Source organism: Echinops telfairi, unplaced genomic scaffold (assembly GCF_000313985.2).
Source record: "Echinops telfairi isolate 266 unplaced genomic scaffold, ASM31398v2 ScPeMD7_443;HRSCAF=831, whole genome shotgun sequence".
Classification (NCBI taxonomy): Eukaryota; Metazoa; Chordata; class Mammalia; order Afrosoricida; family Tenrecidae; genus Echinops; species Echinops telfairi.
In genome coordinates this window covers 75263736-75282142 of record NW_022104341.1, presented here as the reverse complement: position 1 = coordinate 75282142, position 18407 = coordinate 75263736, and the positions used below count along the sequence as shown (strand labels likewise).

At 37.0% G+C, this 18407-nt stretch overlaps 1 protein-coding gene and 1 pseudogene across 6 annotated transcripts in view; one reads left to right on the top strand and one right to left on the bottom strand.

Annotated features, from left to right (window-relative positions):
* Positions 1–18407, bottom strand: part of TUT4 (terminal uridylyl transferase 4) — a 128381-nt gene that overhangs the window by 97367 nt on the left and 12607 nt on the right. For all 6 annotated transcript variants that reach the window (XM_045291971.1, XM_045291972.1, XM_045291973.1 and 3 more), the window contains exons 3-4: positions 15925–16088; positions 7757–7873 (exon numbers count right to left, since the gene is read on the bottom strand). In XM_045291971.1, the coding sequence (XP_045147906.1) occupies positions 7757–7873; positions 15925–16088 (281 nt within the window). The remainder of the gene's footprint in view (positions 1–7756; positions 7874–15924; positions 16089–18407) is intronic.
* On the top strand, positions 12058–12611 carry LOC105978310 (annotated as a pseudogene).

Here is an 18407-nt window from a genome sequence, read left to right as displayed (position 1 = left end):
TTCAACTGGAAATTATTAATTGTCTGCCTATTTGGATCAATAAATTACTTAAAAGGGGGTGTTCAGCTATAATAGGATATTTGTCCATTTCTTCTTAAATTTATTTGTTTCTATTTCATTTACTCTGCTGTACCACTATTGTTAGGCACATATATGTTAAGAATTGTTAATTCCTCTTGGAGAATTAACACCTTCATTGTTAGAACCCTGATTATCCATGATCATTTTCCTTCCACTAGAGTCTGCTTTGCCTTACTATAGCAATTCCAGCTTTCTTTTGAATAGTGCTAGCATGGTATATCTTTCTTCATCCTCCTATTTTCCACTTTAACTTTGTCTTTACATTTAAAGTGGGTTTCTTATGAACAACAAATAGTTTTCTTTTGTATATCTAAGTCAGTCTCATTTAATTGGTATATTTAAGCCATGTGCATTCCAAGTGATTAATGACATATCTGAAATAGTATCTACAATATTAGGTGGCTTTGAAATTTTTGCGGAAACACTCCATTGGCTTTAATTCAATTTTTCTACCAATTTTTCGAAGCCTTCTTGTATTTCTAACAGAATGCTCCTCAGCAGTGGAGAATGACAAGACTTTGAATTACTTTAGATATATCATCAGGAAAGACCAATTAGTAGAAAAGATCATCATAGCTGGTAAAGCAGAGGGCAAACAAAAGTGAAAAATAGCCTCAGTGAGCTAGATTGACATAACATGTGCCCAAAAAGTAAAAACAAAAAAGGAGTCAAACATACCAAACAATCATGACGATAATTGTTTATTATATATAAAGTCACCAGGAATCAGAGAAAACTAAACAAACAACAACATACGTTTATTTCTTCATCATTATCCTTGTTCCATATTGTTTTCCTCATTTTGTCAGCCTCCTCTAGTTATAAAAAGAAGCCCTGGTTGTATAGTAGTTATGCATTGGGCTGCAATCCACAAGGTCAGCAGTTTGAAACCAGCAGCTGCTCCTTGGGAGAAAGACGGGGTTTTCTTTTTTTCTTTTTTTTTTAACATTTTATTAGGGGCTCATACAACTGTTATCCCAATCCATACACACATCAATTGTGTAAAGCGCATTTGTACATCGTTTCTCAAAACATTTTCTCTCCATTTAAACCCCCGACATTAGGTCCTCATTTTTCCCCTCCCTCCCTGCTCCCGCCTCCCGCATGAGCCCTTGATAGTTTATAAATGGGTATTTTGTCATATCTTGCCCTGTCCGACGTCTCCCTTCATCCACTTTTCGGTTGTCTGTCCCCCAGGGAGGAGGTCACACACAGTTCCATGTAATCGGTTCCCTCTTCCCTACCCATTCTCCCTTTACCCTCCCTGTTTTGCCACTCACACCACTGGTCCTATAGGGCTCATTCGTCCTGGATTCCCTGTATTTTCAGTTCCTATCTGTACCAGTGTACCTCCTCTGGTCTAGCCAGACTTGCAAGATTGAATTCGAGTCATGGTAGTGGGAGTGGGGAGGAAACCTTTAGGAACTAGAGGAAAGTTGTATTTCTCATCATTGTTACATCGTACCCTGACTGGCTCATCTCCTCCCCGAGACCCCTCTGCAAGGGGATCTCCAGTGGCTTACTAATGGGCTTTGGATCTCCACTCTTCACTCCCCCCATCATTCACTATGGTAAGATTTTTTGTTCTGATGATGCCTTACACCTGATCCCTTCGACGCCTCGTGGTTGCATAGGCTGAGACGGGGTTTTCTACTCCCATAAAGAACTACAGTCTCAGAAACTCACAGGGGCAGTTCTACCCTGTCATTTAAGGTTGCTATGTGTCAGCAACGACGTGATGGTAGTGAGTTTTCAGGGGAGTAAGGGCAGGGAGGGAATGGGTTGTTTTGTTTCTAGTAAATTATTCCTTTTTTCTCTCATCTCTTACTGTATCAATTACATTAAGAAAAAGTTTAGAAGTGGCCCTAGCATTGCCAATATATATTTACAACTAAACTTCTTAGCCCACTTTCAAATAATATAATGAATGAGCATTACAGATATCTGACAGAAAAGTACTCCTAAATTGTTACTTCCTATCCTTATCACATTGTCATCATTCCTTTCATATATTGATAAACAAATTATTTTAAACAACCTACTAGTTATCAGACCAACTAAGAATGAGATCAACAAGATTTCACTTTCATTCCTTTTCAGAGCCTCTTTCCTTATGTATATCTGCATTTCTGAACTATCCCATTTTCCTTCTCTCTGAAGAACTTTTAGCATTTCTTAGAAGGTTAGTCTACTGTGATATATTTCCTCAAATTTTGTCTGACAATGAATTTCTCCTTCACTACTGAAGGGTAATTTTGCTGGGTACAGAATTCTAGGTTGTTTCTTTCAACATTTTAATGATTCACTCTACTCCCTTCTTACTTTTGCATGATTTAAAGAGACATCCAATGAATTCTTATCATTGTTCATCTAGAAGTAGCTGGAGTTTTTATTTTGAATTTTCTCCTTTTTAAAAAAGGCACCTATAAAACAGGACATACAATACAGGTCTACAAACTGTTTCAAAATAAAACCATGAAGATGTCTTCACATTATGTGTGCATGTACATATATATTGTGGTATAAAATAGCTGGGGGTATGGTCATCAATGTAAGGAATAGGCTGACCTGAAGAGTTCACCTGGGAAAGACAATCTGGTGGTGGAGGGGTTAGAATGCAGGGCTAGGGAAGGGATAGCCCTATGTCCTGACTCTGTTCTCCTCAGGGCAGAAAGCATTTTAGAGTCAAGACAGTTTGCAGAGAAAAAAGTCTTGTGTTAGGAATGGGGAGACTCATGTGCATAGAACTCAGGTTGAGACAGGACAGGCAAAGTGCCTGGCAGGTAAATGGTATGTGGCCTCCAAATGCAGGAGATTTGTCCTGGCCCCGGGGGTGGGGGTGGGGGGGCGGTGTTGGGGTTGGGGAAGGTAGGAACCTGCAACCAGCAATGAAGTCCTGGCTGATGGTGGACTGAGGACAATACTATATATTGGGGGCATGGGATCAATTCCGTTTCCTATAGCTGCCAATTCGCTGGATCCTGCAAGTGGAGAAGGCTAGGGATGGAGGCCTCAGCCAGGAACTGCCCAGCCACCTCACAATGTAGAAAGGAAGTGAGAAAAGAAGTCTTTTTACTCCTGGAGCCAAGGAAGACAAAACACCCAATCGGGTATGGTTTCATTTCTGACCAGAGATAATGGAGAATCTTCTGGGAAGAACAGAAGACTGAAGGGGAGGAAGTGGCTGTGCCTTGGTGGGCAGGCTGATATGGTATGTACTCCGAGCACTGGGCATAGAGACAGTGGCAGGCAGAGGGCGGCAGCGGGAAGTTCCCCTGCCACCCACTAGTACTTCCAATTCCATAATCAGGGTGGTGACTGGAGGGAGACAGATTGATTCAGTCAAAACATTTACTAAACGATGTTTTATTTCTGACTTCTTGCAAGATTTTCTATGTCTTTCGTTTTCTGCAATTTGAATATGAGATACTTGGCTGTAGATTTTTTGGTATTTATCCTACTTGGTATTCTCTGACCTTGTATCTGTGATTTGGACTCTGTCATTAATCTGGGAAGTTTCAGCCATTATCAATTAAAACGTACTTTCTCTTCTTTTCTCTTTCTTTTAGCATTCCCAACATGCACATGTTATAGCTTTTATAATTATTCCATAATTTTTGGATACTTTTTATTTTTAAGTCATTTATACATTTGATTTCCGAATTTTCTACTGACATATCTTTAAATTCATAGTTCTTTCCTTGGCCATGTGCTGTCTCTTCATGATCCCATCAGAAATATTAAATTTAATTGTACTGTCTCTTACTTCTACCATTTCTTTTTTATTGTTTCAGAGGTTTCAGCACTCTCCTTACATTATCTATTTGTTCTTTCATGGTGCCTGTTGTCCCTTGTTAAAACAGAATTATTAGCTTATTAATCAGTTATTTTAAATTCTCTATCAGATGGTTCTAAAATTATTACTATACATGACACTGATTTTGATGTTTGGCTTATCTCTTCACACTGGTTTTTATTTTGCATTTCAGCATGCCCTGTAATTCTTATTGAAAGCAGAACATAATGGACCAGGTTTAAAAAAAAAAACAACAGTTTACATAGACCACTGCTATGAGGTTTTATATTTATCTGGTTAGGAGTTATAAAACGTTTACTCTTTGGTGTAGCTGATATATCAAAGGATAAATTTCCCTCTAATGTCCTTGTTTTTATTTCCCCTGCTGTTTTGGGGTTTCCCTAGAGACTCTTTCTGAAACAGGATCTGAAGCTTGCACTTCTTTTAGCTGTAATCCCTTTATTACACAGAATCCTACTGACATGGTAAGAAAATCTGGTGGCATAGTAGACTAAGCATTAGACAGATAACTACAACATCCACCATTCAAACCCAATAGTCATTCAGTGGGAGAAGGATGAGGTGCTATACTCCCATTAAGATTTAGTCCCAGAAACCCAAAGTATAATTCTACTCTGTTCTACATGTCAATTTGATGACAGTGTGGTTAGCAACCCATCAGACTTACCTAATTGATATTGTGGCAAGATGTAAGAAAAAAGATAGCATTCTATAGTCTTACGATTAAGTGTCAGTGTTTTAGTGACCCAGTGGTCCCTTAGCTCTGACCTTCACTCACAAGTTTTTTTAGTCTACTTCCCCACTTAGGTGAGAGAAAAAGATTTTGGGGGCCTGGAGTTAGGTATTCCCCTTCTTCCAGGTCAGTTAAACTTTAGTAAAACCCACGTTGGTTAGGCTTTAGTAAAAAGTTTCCTTTGATGGCAGGACTTGTTAAGAACAGAGAGCTCTGGGGCTATTTTTTAATGATTACTTTTTCTCCTTATATTCCTGGAAGAGATTTTTCTGATCCTCAGTTAGAACCTGGAGGGTTCCCTAAAGGTTAAACCCTTTAACACTGCCACCCTCTTTCCTCCTCCACACTACAGTTTTAAACATTCAAGCTGGTACACAGTGAACCCCTAGCAAAACTGTAGGAATACAGTCCATTCCCAGTAAGCTTTGATTTTCTAAATCTGGTTTCTCTAGTTTTCCAGGCAATCATTTTCCCTGTGACCTCAATTCTCTAACAGATCTAAGAAGAATGACTGATGTTCAGTGTGTTCAGGTTTTTACTTATTGGCCAGAATGACAACTCCCAAGCTCTTTGCATGTCAGATCTGAAACATACAAATTCACAGGTTTTTCTCCTCCTCATTGGTTTCATTTGTCAGCTTCCTTGCATACCTGGTCATCTTTAACTGACTACCAAACAATATGAATTTCTGATGGTGATGACTATTTTATATTTCCATAGTCTTGAGCTGTTTTGAAAATAATTTGAAATGAAGATCCTTCTGTGTCTCATTTTAATGCTTTTTAGATGAGGCCAAAGCCACAATTCCTTTAGTATTGCCCACTCCTGAGATAGAATCCTTCTGAAAACTCTACCCAGTATCCCAGCAAGTAGCACATTTTCAAAAATGAGTAGTGTGTAAGCAAAATTTCCAGTCTCTGTGAACACTAAAAACCATTCTCTCAATTTGCCTGGCTGGTTCTTATTATTGGTTTCAGCAGTTCCTCACATTCATGTCCCAATCAGTATTTTGCTGAACACTCTAAAGCGGGGCCTCCAAATACCTCTGGAGTTCTCTGCGCAGCTTTCTCTTTTCTATTATACTATCTTATGAACTCTAGCTGCTTGGACCCTCTGCAACTCTCAAATCTGACTCTTCTACTATGGGATTCCACTGGGTTTCCCTTCCTGTAACACATCCTTGAAACTCTCTCAAGTTGGGACAATGATCAGACTTATCTCATTTGTTTTCATATCTCAGGAATTTAACTGCTTTATCACTGCAATTAGAAATCTTACACAGCTGCATGTATTATGGAGCCCTGGTGGCATAATGGGTTACACATTGGGCTGCTAACTTCAAGGTCAGAAGTTTAACACAACAAGCAACTTCGTGTGATAAAGATGAGGCAATATGCTTCTATGAAGATTTACAGCCTTGAGTCAGAATCAACTTGATAGCAGTGGGTTTGATTTGGAAGGTGCCCTGATGGCACTATGGTTAGACATGGGATGCTAATTGCAAGGTTGGTGGTTCAAAACCTACCAGTCCATCCTTAGGACAAAATTTAGGCTGGCTGTTCCCATAAAGATTTACAACCTCAGAGTATGAGTCAGAATTAACTCAAAGGCAATGGGTTTGGGTTTTGATGTGTGTTAGATACTATCATAAGCAATTCAGTAGAAAAAATAAAGAAACTAAACCTATCCTCTAAAATATCAGATACAAAAATCTATATAGTGCAGAATGGGACAAGTGTTTCATTCTGTTGTGCAAAAGATCACTATAGTCAGAACCAACTCAACAGTACTTAACAGAAACAACAAATTCTACAAGGAGATGAAAAAGCATACATTTTACCATACAGTATATTAAATTTTTTGATCAAGTAAGGTCAAGTTAAGAGAGTATTTCTCAAGGAAGATATAAAAGTTGAGACAAAGATGAGGTTACATTGTATTAATGTATTTTTTAAAAGAGAAGACTAAATAACTAATGTACTGATATAGCACTCTACTCATATAAAGGAGGCCTGGTGTTATAGTAGCTATGTGTTGGGCTACTAACTACAAGGTCAGCAGTTCAAAACTACAAGCCACTCTGAAGGAGACAGATGGGACTTCCTACTCCGTTAAGTAGGTTACAGTCTTGGAAACTCACAGGGAGTTCTATCCTATCCAGTAGGGTTGCTATAAGTCAGCATCAACTTAATGACAGTGAGTTTGAGTCTCTTACTCATAATACCGAAGGCTAGCTTTATATAAAAATAATAAAAAATCACGAACTCCCAAAATCCAATGCTTATAAGGCTCTACCTATTCCTCAGTTATTGAGTTTCATCTCACACTATTTTTCCCTCGGTTCTTTTTCTCCAATCCTAACAGCCTCTGAGTTCTTCATATGTTATGTCTTTTCCTGACTCTTTACTCATAGCCATTGAGTCAATTCCAACTCACAGTGACCTTATATGAAAAAACAGAATTACCCCTGTCAGTTTCTAAAAATATAAATCTTTACAAGAGGAGAAACCTTGCTGGTTTTGAACTGCTGACCCTGTGGTTAGCAGCCCAACACATAACCCACCATACCACCAAGATTCCTTTCTTTTCCTGACTAGCAACCTTTTTCATGCCGGTTTTGCTGTTGTTATTGTGTGTTCTCCACTTATCCCTTTATGTCACCAACTTTTATGGACTTAACTGCTACTTCAGTTCCAACTTAAAATTTCACTTCCTCCAAGAAACCTTCCCTGGCCTAGACTTAGTGTCATTAGCATAACTTTTCTACTTTAATAAAACTCATCATGCTTATACCTTACTCAATATATGCCTTCATCAATATTTTTGAAATTGAGGGCAAAGACCACAACTATCTTAATTATTACTACCTTAATCCTAGCATATAAGAACTCAATAAATATCAGTTAAACTGACAGCTTTAAACTCAGGAATCAACATTCTTCAGGATGACCCAATTGGTCTCTGAAAAAGTTTCCTTCCTGACCATCAACGATAAGAAGGGCAATCACAGCTTCCAAGGATATTGCTGCGGTTAGTCAAAGTGAATGAGTACCTCATTTTGAGTTTTACAAATATTTTTTCACCATTCTAAAAAGAAATTTAAGTATTTTCTAAAATGAACTTACCAGAATATTTTTCTTATGCCGTTTCTCCTTTATATGTTTATGTGCTCCTTGTATGTTTTCAATGTGAATTAAGCAAAGTTTGCAGAGGTACCGACAATTGGTATATTCTGGTGAGCGCTGAAGAGACAGGTTAAAAAATGAAAAGAATTTTTCAGACAACAAGGAAGTAAATTATTAACTATATAATGTAAATTAATTATTTAATTGTGCTAATGTATGATACAGAAATAGGCAACAAAGGAATAAATTTTTAATAAGTTAGTACTTACAAATACAAGAGTACCTCATTGTAGATTACATACAAATTTCAAAAAATATTAAATGTTTTATATATAACCTATTGCAAATCAATCCAGTATATGATAAATTTCATTATTTTCTAGTCTATTCCAATGTGTCCCCCAAAGTGGATTTTCAAACCCAAGTTTCACTTTTTGATGATAAAATGAAAAAATCTACTCTCAAAAAAGACCAAACCAAATGCACTGCTGTCAAGCTGACTGTGATTCATAGCAACCCTTTAGGACAAAGAACTAGGCCAAAGGATTTCTAAGACTGTAAGTTTTTATGGGCGCACAGTCTCATCTTTCTCCCACAGAGCAATTGGTAGGTTTTAACTGCCAACCTTGAAGTAAGCACCCAGCAATTAACCTAGTGTGCTACCAGGGCTCGGAAAAATAACAAATATCCAAGACAAATCCAAAAGGTTAGTCCCCAAGACACTCTCAACTAATCGCAGCATCATAGTAACCAATTAAAGCAACTCTGAAGGGAAAGACAAGTCTGACACACCAACATTATGGATCTGCCTGTGATCTCGAAATAAAACTTATCAATGAGTGCTTGCTATATGTCATCCACTATGATAGATCCTCCACGTATGAAGGAATTTCCTCAAGCTTGAAGATAACTTGTATTATCTTCTAATTCCATTTCCACTAACTTTTGGAAGCCACCTCATACAATGTCATTTTAATTTCCCCATTAATCCAAGTGTAGCCTAATAGCACAACAGCTAAAATGCTCAACTACTCACCAAAAGGTTGGTAGTTCAAACTCACCAACCACAAGATAAAAAATCCTGGCAATGTGTTCGTAGGCATTACAACCTAGGATATCCTGTGGGGCAGTTCTACTGTGTCCTATAAAATCACTCGGTCAGAATTAGCTGTAATCACAACATCAACCCGATATCGAACATGACTGCTATTGTTATTACCTGTTTTATCTATATGAATACCAAAGCTCAGAGGAGCTTGCAATTTTTGTAAGGTTGCAGCTGTTTAGTGGAAGATGGTAAATTTAAATAGCTGTAAGTATGATACAGAAGCCAGCACTCTACTCCCACCCCAAAAAATGGGCAATAAAAAAACTACAAACGCCTACTGAACTTTAAAAACATTGCTTCTAATGCCTTATTTCAGCAATACTAAATTTTATTTCAGATTGATTTTCAGTAGGTTGTGGCATCTGTTTAAAAGAAGTACTCCCTTACCTCAGAATACTTATGACTGTAGGATTTTCTTTAAATAGAAACCCAAATTTAACAGCAGTACTGTCTGTTTAAATATAACTACCATTATAAAATGTGTATTAATCTTATAACAACCCTAAAAGGATTCTGTTTCAATGGCAATGGAATATCAGGTATTAAATAACTTGCTGAAGTCTACAAGTAAATAAACAAATTCATCATTCCAATTCTTTAATGTAAAAATTTGTTCTAATCAGTTATTGGAAAATAAATCAAGCCCTCAAGAGAATTCTACCTTTTAGTTTCCAATTACTACTCTTTTATTCACCATATATGCAAAACATTTTTCTAAGAGTTGAGGTTACAGCCATAAACAAACATACAAGCATCACTATCCCCATGAAATATATTCTAGTGTAATGAAACAAGTAATCAACAAACACAAATAAATAAGGAATGAGGGGTGCTGCTTTTTTAAACACAGAGTTGACACTGGAAGTTTTAGTGATAAAGGGATTTAAAGGGAGAAGCTGAGCTGTCTAAACATTTTGCAAAGGGAAAATCACAAGCAAAAGGGAGAATGATTGCTAAGCCTTGAACCAGGGAAGAATGTGTACATTATACAGAGGATAAAGTGTGATTGGAACAGAGTGATAATAAAAACTGTGGCTTTTCCTTTAAGTTTTATGTGAAGCCTCTAAAGCAGTGGTTCTCAACCTTCCTAATGCCGTGACCCTTGAATACAGTTCTTCGTGTGGTGGTGATCCCAACCATAAAATTATTTTCGTTGCTACTTGATAACTCTAACTTTGGTACTGTTATGAATTGAGCGACTCCTGTGAAAGGATCATTCAACCCCCCCAAGGGGGTCGCGACCCACAGGTTTTGATCAAAGAATCGCGACCTCTAAAGGGTTTTGATCAAAGATTCACAAAGTCTAATCTATATTTTAAGGCACCCCTAGGTGACACAAATGGTTAAGCATTCAGCTATTAACTGAAAAGATAATCCAAAAACCACCCAGAAGCATCTCAGAAGATCCCTATCACTGAAAACTTAGTGGAGTGTAGTTCTCTCTGAAACAGGGTCATTATAGTAGCAACTGACTTGATAGCAACCGGTCTATTCTCTATTTTAAAAGAATCACTTCGCTCCTACATTAAGCATTCGATCACTTGGCTTCTACATTAAGAGTTGAAACATTCTGCTTCTCAGTAGAAGTATGCAGTTAAGAGTATACTGCAGTAATACAGAGGGGAGATGTTGACTTGGTTCAAAGTGGATGTGTGTGATAAAAGCAGCTGGATTCAGGAATAGAAAACAAATACAAAAGTATGCTAAAGCTAAGAGGAATTATGAGGTCACTGAGGGTCATGAAATTACTCATCATATGAACTGCTCAACTGGAACTCTTGGCAGACAAGCACACAACTGGATTTTTTTACTAATAAGAGATTGGTATGATATTGATTGGGTAGTCAAAAGGCTTGGGATGCTATCTCAAATTATTTTAGATGAATTTTTGTTCACTGAAGTCTGTATCAATCTCCTTATTTATAAAATAATAACTGCCCTACTTGAAAAAATTCCATTCCACGGCTAGTCTTTACTTACCTGCTTACTACATACAAGTAAGAGTCCTGGTGGCACAATGGCTAAGCTCTCAGTCATTTAACAAAAAGTCAGCAAGGTGAACCTACCAGCCACTCTGTGGGAGAAAAGACCTGGCCATTTGCTTCTATAAAGATTACAGCCTGGAAAACCCTATGGGGAAGTCCTACTCAGTCCTATAAGGTTGCTATGATATGTAAGCAACTGAATGGCACACAACAACATACCAAGCATTGTGCCAAGAACTTTATATGGATTATTTTCTTTAAATCACACACTAGCCATGTGTAGTAGGTGTTATTTTTATCAACCCCATTTTACTAATAAATAAATAGTGATTTAAAGAGATTATATAAGTTATGCAATATTATAAAACCATTAAGTGGGAGCCCCAGTAAATTGCATAACCCATACATTTTACAACTAAGCATTCTATCACCAAATACTGACCAGCTGCCATGTAGAAAGCACTGTTTTGGGCACAATAGCAAATAAGACACAAATGCTATCATTGTTAACACATATAATGTCACACAAGAAACACATACAAAAGTTAAATATTTCCTTTATTATCATTATATTTTATTTTATCATTAAAAAAGTAAATCATCCTTAAAATTTCCAAAGACAAACTAGAATAATTATTTCTGGAACAGAATAATTATTTCAATGTCAATTAATATTCCCAATATAGAAATCTACCCTTCTAAATCTGATCTTTATTCATCAATTTGGCAATCCACGATACCCTATGAACGTAAGGACCCGATGAAATGAAAAGAATATTGTTTATTAGCTTTTAAAGTTGGTAAAGAAATGTTCATTGAAATGAAACGTACACAGGAATATCTGGAGGGAAGAGGACCCTTTGAGATTTTCTGAGTTTAACAAATAAAATCATAAAAGTGAAAGAATGCAATTCTTACAATCTAAATAATGGACAACTGCTCCACTGCTTCCATTAGTTTACATCATGAAGTGTTGTTAAGTTTTTATTTATAAAAAAAATCTGTACTTATTTTAAGTATACTAGGTTGAAAACATGAGATTTGGAAGGCAGGATTAACAAAGAGATGTTAGAAAGAAAGGGAATTACATTATGCAGATAATGGCACAATAAAAAACCAGAACAGAAGATCTCAAAGGGTGGCTTGAGAAAACAAAGAAAAGTATTAAAATGAGCTCTAACTGTAGCAGCCTGAGGTGACCTGCCAAAATGGTTTGCTACTCACTTGACCCAGAAAACCCTACAAAATCCTGCAAATCAAGAGGGTCGAACCTCCAGGTCCACTTCAAGAACACCCGTGAAACTGCCCAGGCCATCAAAGGCATGCATATCCGGAAAGCCACCAAATACTTGAAAGAGGACACTCTGCAGAAGCAGTGTGTGCCCTTCAGACGTTACAATGGTGGCATTGGTAGGTGTGCCCAGGCCAAACAGTGGGATTGGACCAAGTGTCGTTGGCCCAAAAAGAGCGCTGAATTTTTGCTTCACAGGCTTAAAAACGCAGAAAGCCATGCTGAACTACAGGGTTCAGATGTGGATTCTCTGGTCACTGAGCACATCCAGGTGAAAAAAGGCCCCAAGACAGGCCGCTGGACTTAAAGAGCTCATGGTCAGATCAACCCGTCCCTGAGCCCCTCTGCCACATTGAAATGATCCTGCCTGAGAAGGAACAGATCGTTCCCAAACCAGAAGAGGAAGTTGCACAGGAGAAAAAGATTTCCCAGAAGAAACTGAAGAAGCAAAAACTCATGGCTCTGGAATAAATTAAGCTTAAAATAATAAAAGTTAAAACAGTAAAAAAAAAGAAAGAAAGAAAAGCATTACAATGAAATGTGCAAAGACCTGAAATTAATTACAAAACCAAAAGGGAAGAACATGGTGGGCATTTCTCAAGTTAAAAAACTGAAGAATATATTCAAGCCTTTACTTGCAATATTAAAGATTATGGGCAAAATATGGAATGACAAAGGAAGCATCAAAAGATAGAAGGAATACAGAGTCACTATCCCAAAAAACTTGGTCAATATTCAACCATTTCAGGAGATAAATTATAATCAAGAACTGAAGGTACTGAAGGAAAAAGTGGTGGCTGCACTAAAGGCATTGGTGACAAACAAGGCTTTGGAGATTGATAGAATACCAACTGAGATGTTTCAACAAATGCATGCAGTGCTTGAAGTACTCATTTGTGCTTGCCAAGAAATCTGGAACACAGCCACATGGCCAATCCACTAAAAGAAATTCATTACTTCTGTTCATTCCACAGAAAAGTGGATAAAATGTAAAAATTACTAACAATATCATTAAATACCACATGCAAGTGAATTTTAAGATAATTAAAAAACCATTCCAGTAGTACATCAACAGAGAACTGCTAAAAATTCAAGCCAAATTCAGAAGTAGTTTTGGAATGATGTCAGATGGATCTTAGCTGAAAGCAGAGAATACCCAAAAGATGTTTACTTGCAGTTTTGTAGTTTATTGACGATGTGAAAAATGGGAATTCCAGAACACTTAATAGTGCTCGTCTGCACACAGAACAAGCAGTTACTTGAGCAGAACAGTGCGAATTAAAACCAGGAAATGTGTGCACCAAAGGTAGTAAGTATACCCTTTATCATACTTAATCAATCTGTATGCTTGGCTATGTAGCGAACACAGCATCTGGACTGAGGGAAAGATGCATTAATAAACTTTGTTTTGTCAATGACACAACTTTCTTTGTTGAAAGTGAAAAAGATCTGAAGGACTTACTTATGAAAACTCAACGTGAGTATAACCTTCAGTGAGGTACACCTCAACATAAAGAATGCAAAAATCCTCACAACTGAACCAATAACAAATATCACCATAAACAGAAAAATATGGGAAATTTCAAGGGTTTCATTTTAGTTGAGTCCACAATCAACACCACATTGAAGCAACAGTCAAAATAAAAAGGCCATATTGCATTGGGCAAATTTGCTGTCAAAAACCTCTTTAAAAGTGTTCAAAAGCAAAGATGTCACTTTAAGAATTAAGATATGCTTGACCCCAATCGGTATTTTTCATCTTAACATATGCATGGGAAAGATGGACAGGAAGATGGAAGAATTGATGCCTTAAAATTATGATGTTGGCAAAAAAACATTAGATATAACCATGAGCTGCCAGAAGAATGAGGATATGTCTTTGAAGAAGTATACCCAAATTGCTCCTTAAAGGAAGGATGGCGAATCTTCATCTCAGGTACTTTGGACAGGCTACTAGGAATGAACCAAACCCTGAAGGGACTGTGGAAAAGGCAGCTCTCCACAAGATGAACTGACAAGGTGACTGCAACCGTGAGCACAGACATAACCGGGAGGATGGTACGATGTTTCATTCTGTGTACTTAGGGTCGTTGTGAGCTGGAACTGACTTGATGACACCTAGCAACAAAAACATCCCAGTAATTTCTCATCATGCTGACTACATACGTTTAACAACAAATGTTTTCCATTCCTTCCAAACTTTCTTCTCATCCCAGGTCATTTATTTCCTACTATCACCAAATCTTCACTCCACCCCAACTTTTTTCCCCTTCTAAGAACTTTCCTGCTTTATATACAGCATATCCTCCATTCCAATCCTCCACTTATTTTTCTGGAGCACATATTTTCCACATTTCCTTTATACCTGGCAATGTAATTTACCTACACCAACCTTCCCCTGCTTACTACCTTCTCGTCATTCCTTGAAACTCTGCTCCGGTACCACGAAGCAACCCCTGCTGATGCCTCTATGACCCTGGTTTAAGTAAGTCATTCTTTTGTCTATGTTGTCATTTTCAAATAATACTGTTATGCAAACAATTTACTATTATTATTTATTTTTAAGTCTCGCCCTAATTAGTGAACTCCTAGAAAAGCACTAGCATCTCTTAAAACATGTCAAGCATACCCGCACGATTCAATTTTATATTACCAGATAATGGTAAATTAAAGGCACTCGATACTTATCCTGCCAATGCATAGATCCAAGAGTAGTTGTTAATTCCAGGCTTAGAAAAAAGAAAGTAAGAAAAAAGTGAGAATTAAACAAAAGAGCAGATTGCATAAAGAACTTCCTTCTAACTAGGATGGTTTGAAGCTTAAGTAAACAACTCTCACCTCTGTTATTTCATGGCCTTCTATTTCTTTATATTCCTTCTATTTCCAAAAGATAACTATTCTATAAGTTCTAGTAAGTCGGGTTCGGCATCTCCATTGTAGAGATGGCCACCATACAGTTGCTATCTTTTCCTTTCTTATTATGATGACCTAGTTCTTCGTATGCCCACTTGTCAATATCCAAACTGCCTTATGTTAATAAATTGATGTATGAGTCTTCAATACCTAGCAGTACTTTTACTTTTGAGGCTAAAATGCACATTTTTAGACTAAGAAATTAATATTCAGGAACAAAATATCAATAATTTGTTTTCAATATATAGTAGATGTTCAGTAAATATGGAAAAGAACAGCAAGGAGAAAAGCAGGAAGTTTTGTTCACTGTGGATTATTTGCTAATTCATTTGTTATTCCTTAATGGACTGTTAACTTCTAATGGAAACAAACTTCTAATGGCCACATTCACCAATATGTCTGGCACAATACTCAGCAATAACAACACTCAAGATCTTTAATGAGTAAATGACTCAGAGATCAGCAAATTTCTTCTATAAAGGGTCAAATAGTAAACATCTTATATTTTATGGGCCACATATAGTATCCTTGGCAAATGCTCAACTCAACTCTGCCCTTGTAGTATTAAAGCAGTCATACACAATTTATGAAAGAATGTGGCTGAGTTCCAATAAAACACTGTTTAAGAAAAACAAATGGCTATATCATATTTTGCAAACACATAAAATGAATAAATGAAGTGAGTTCATAAATGTAAGGATTTGCTGAATAAAAGAGGAAAGGAGGAAGGAAGAAGGGTAAAAGAGGAAGAGGAACATTACCTTTTACTTATAAATGGAAGAAGAAAAGTCAAAATAGCTATATTTTGGAAAGAAAAGTCATAAAATACACATTTTCCTCCAAAAAAACTAAAAACAGCATTAATATATACTTTTTCAAGTCGAAAGATGTGATCTCTTTCTAAGCGTTCTTCGGCTTGTTTCAAGCCTAGCTTCTGTTCAGGTGTCAACGTAGACTCATCTATCACCGTAGCATTTTCTAAATACTCCATCTCTGAGGAATTTTCTTTATTTGATTCGTCGCTCTTCATTTTACCTAGGAAAGAAAACACTTAGTTATGATCATTGAAAATTTTAAATGGGTGTTTTTAAGCACTGTTAATAGAAGACCTATACCCATTCAATTTAAACATATCAAAAAAAAAAAAAAAACAAAACACTGCCATGGAACTGATTACAACTCATCATGACCCTAACAGGACAAAATAGAACTGCTTCAGCAGGAATGCCGAGATCGGAAGCACTGTTAATAGAAGACCTATACCCATTCAATTTAAACATATCAAAAAAAAAAAAAAAAAAAAACACTGCCATGGAACTGATTACAACTCATCATGACCCTAACAGGACAAAATAGAACTGCTTCTCCCCCCACAGGGCTTCCAGGGCTATAAATCTTTACAAGATCAGGCTGCCACATCTTTATGCAGCAGAGCATCAGACAGGTTCAAACCACAGACCTATCAGTCAGCAGCTGTGCACTTAACAACTGTGTTACTAGGGCCCCTCTAATTCATACATATACATTGTCTGTTCCTTATATTCCTTACATTTTATTTGATGGTATGAAGTTAGTATGGTTATGCCAACTATAAGTAAGAGAGAAACATGGTATAAAATTCACAAAGAAAAAATCTACTTTGTGAGTCAATTATCTATAATGTTCCTCCAACCAAACCCCCACCCTGCCAAAAAAAAGACTGCACCAAGCTAACATAGCAAAACCATCTTGTTGAATCTCAATTTGGTATAAAGTCAATTTGGTATAAAACTATTTTGAGCTCTACTCAAAGTTTAGTCACTGAACTTAAGTGAGTGGATCACTGTAACACTAGAAGTTATGAGAATATGCAAAAAGAATTTTAAAAGTTCATTCAGAATTAAAATTAAAGTAAAAAAGGAATTTTTCCATGAACTTTTTGGAGCCCCTTTGAGCCCTGTTGGAGTAGTAGTTACATGTTGGGCTGCAATCTAGGTCAGCAGTTCAAAATCACCAGCTCTGAGGGAGAAAGATGAGGCTTTCTACTCCTGTAAAGAATTATAGTCTTGGAAACTCAGAGAGGCAGTTTTACCCTGTCCCATAGGGTCATTATGAGTCAGAATTGACTCAATGGTGACGAGTTTGGTTTTTGTAGATACTCCAAACCACTAATTCACACGAGGCTTCTCCTTTGCTTTTATGTAATACTTTGATAACTCCACCAAATTGGTATTTTCCTCCTCTAGATCTTAATATAATGTCTACCTAATTCACTGACATCAAGTCAATTCTGACTCATAACAACCCTGTAGGACAGGGTAGAACTGCCCTGTTGAGTGTCCAAGACTGTAACTTTTTTTTTTTTAACAACTATAACCCTTTAGGGAGTAGAAAGCTTTTGTCTTTCTCTCAAGGAGCGGCTGGGGATTTCAAACAGCAGACCTTGTGTTTAGCAGCCCAATGTATAACCACTACGATACCAGGGCTCCTCAATGTCTACTTAATAAAAAATTAAAAAAACATACACCTCACATTAACTTTTAGACGAATGTTCATAACATTATTTATAATAGCCAAGAAGTGAAAACAACTGAAATGCCTATCAACTAACAAATGGATCATGAAAAATGTGCTAAGCATATAAGCCTCCTGCTATCAAATCAATTATCAAATCAATTCAGACTCATAGCAACCCCAAGTAGGGTTTCTGATATTTTGAATCTTTATAGGAGTGAATAGCCTCATCTTTCTTCAGCAGAGCGGCTGGTGGTTTTGAATCACTGACCTTGAGGACAGCAGTCCAATGCTTACCAGACAGCACCACCAGGGGTATTTAGTAAGCATACAAGGAAATATTTTTTAATAATTAGGGGGAAAGATGCATTGATACATACAACAACATGGATAAGCCTTAAAAACATTATGCTACAAAGTCAAATACAAAAGGTCACATGCAATATTCCATTATAGGAAATAGGTAAATCTATTACTCGTAGGACTGTGATCTACAAAGTCAGTCATTCAAAACCACCAGCTACTCCTCAGGAGAAATACAGGGCTTTCTACTCCGGTAAAAAGTCAGTCTCACAAACTCACAGGAGCAGTTCTACCTGTCCTATAGGGTTGCTATAAGTCAGCATCAACTAGGTGGCAGTGAGATCCAGAAAATATATCAATGATTGCCAGAGATTAGAAGGAACGAGTAGTGATTATCAAGCAGATGAGGAGTTCCTTTTGAGGTGAAGAAAATGTTTAGGAATTAAATAATGATAATGGTTGCAAACAAATGGGTTTTTTTTTCTCTTTTTTAACATTTTATTAGGGGCTCATACAACTGTTATCCCAATCCATACACACATCAATTGTGTAAAGCGC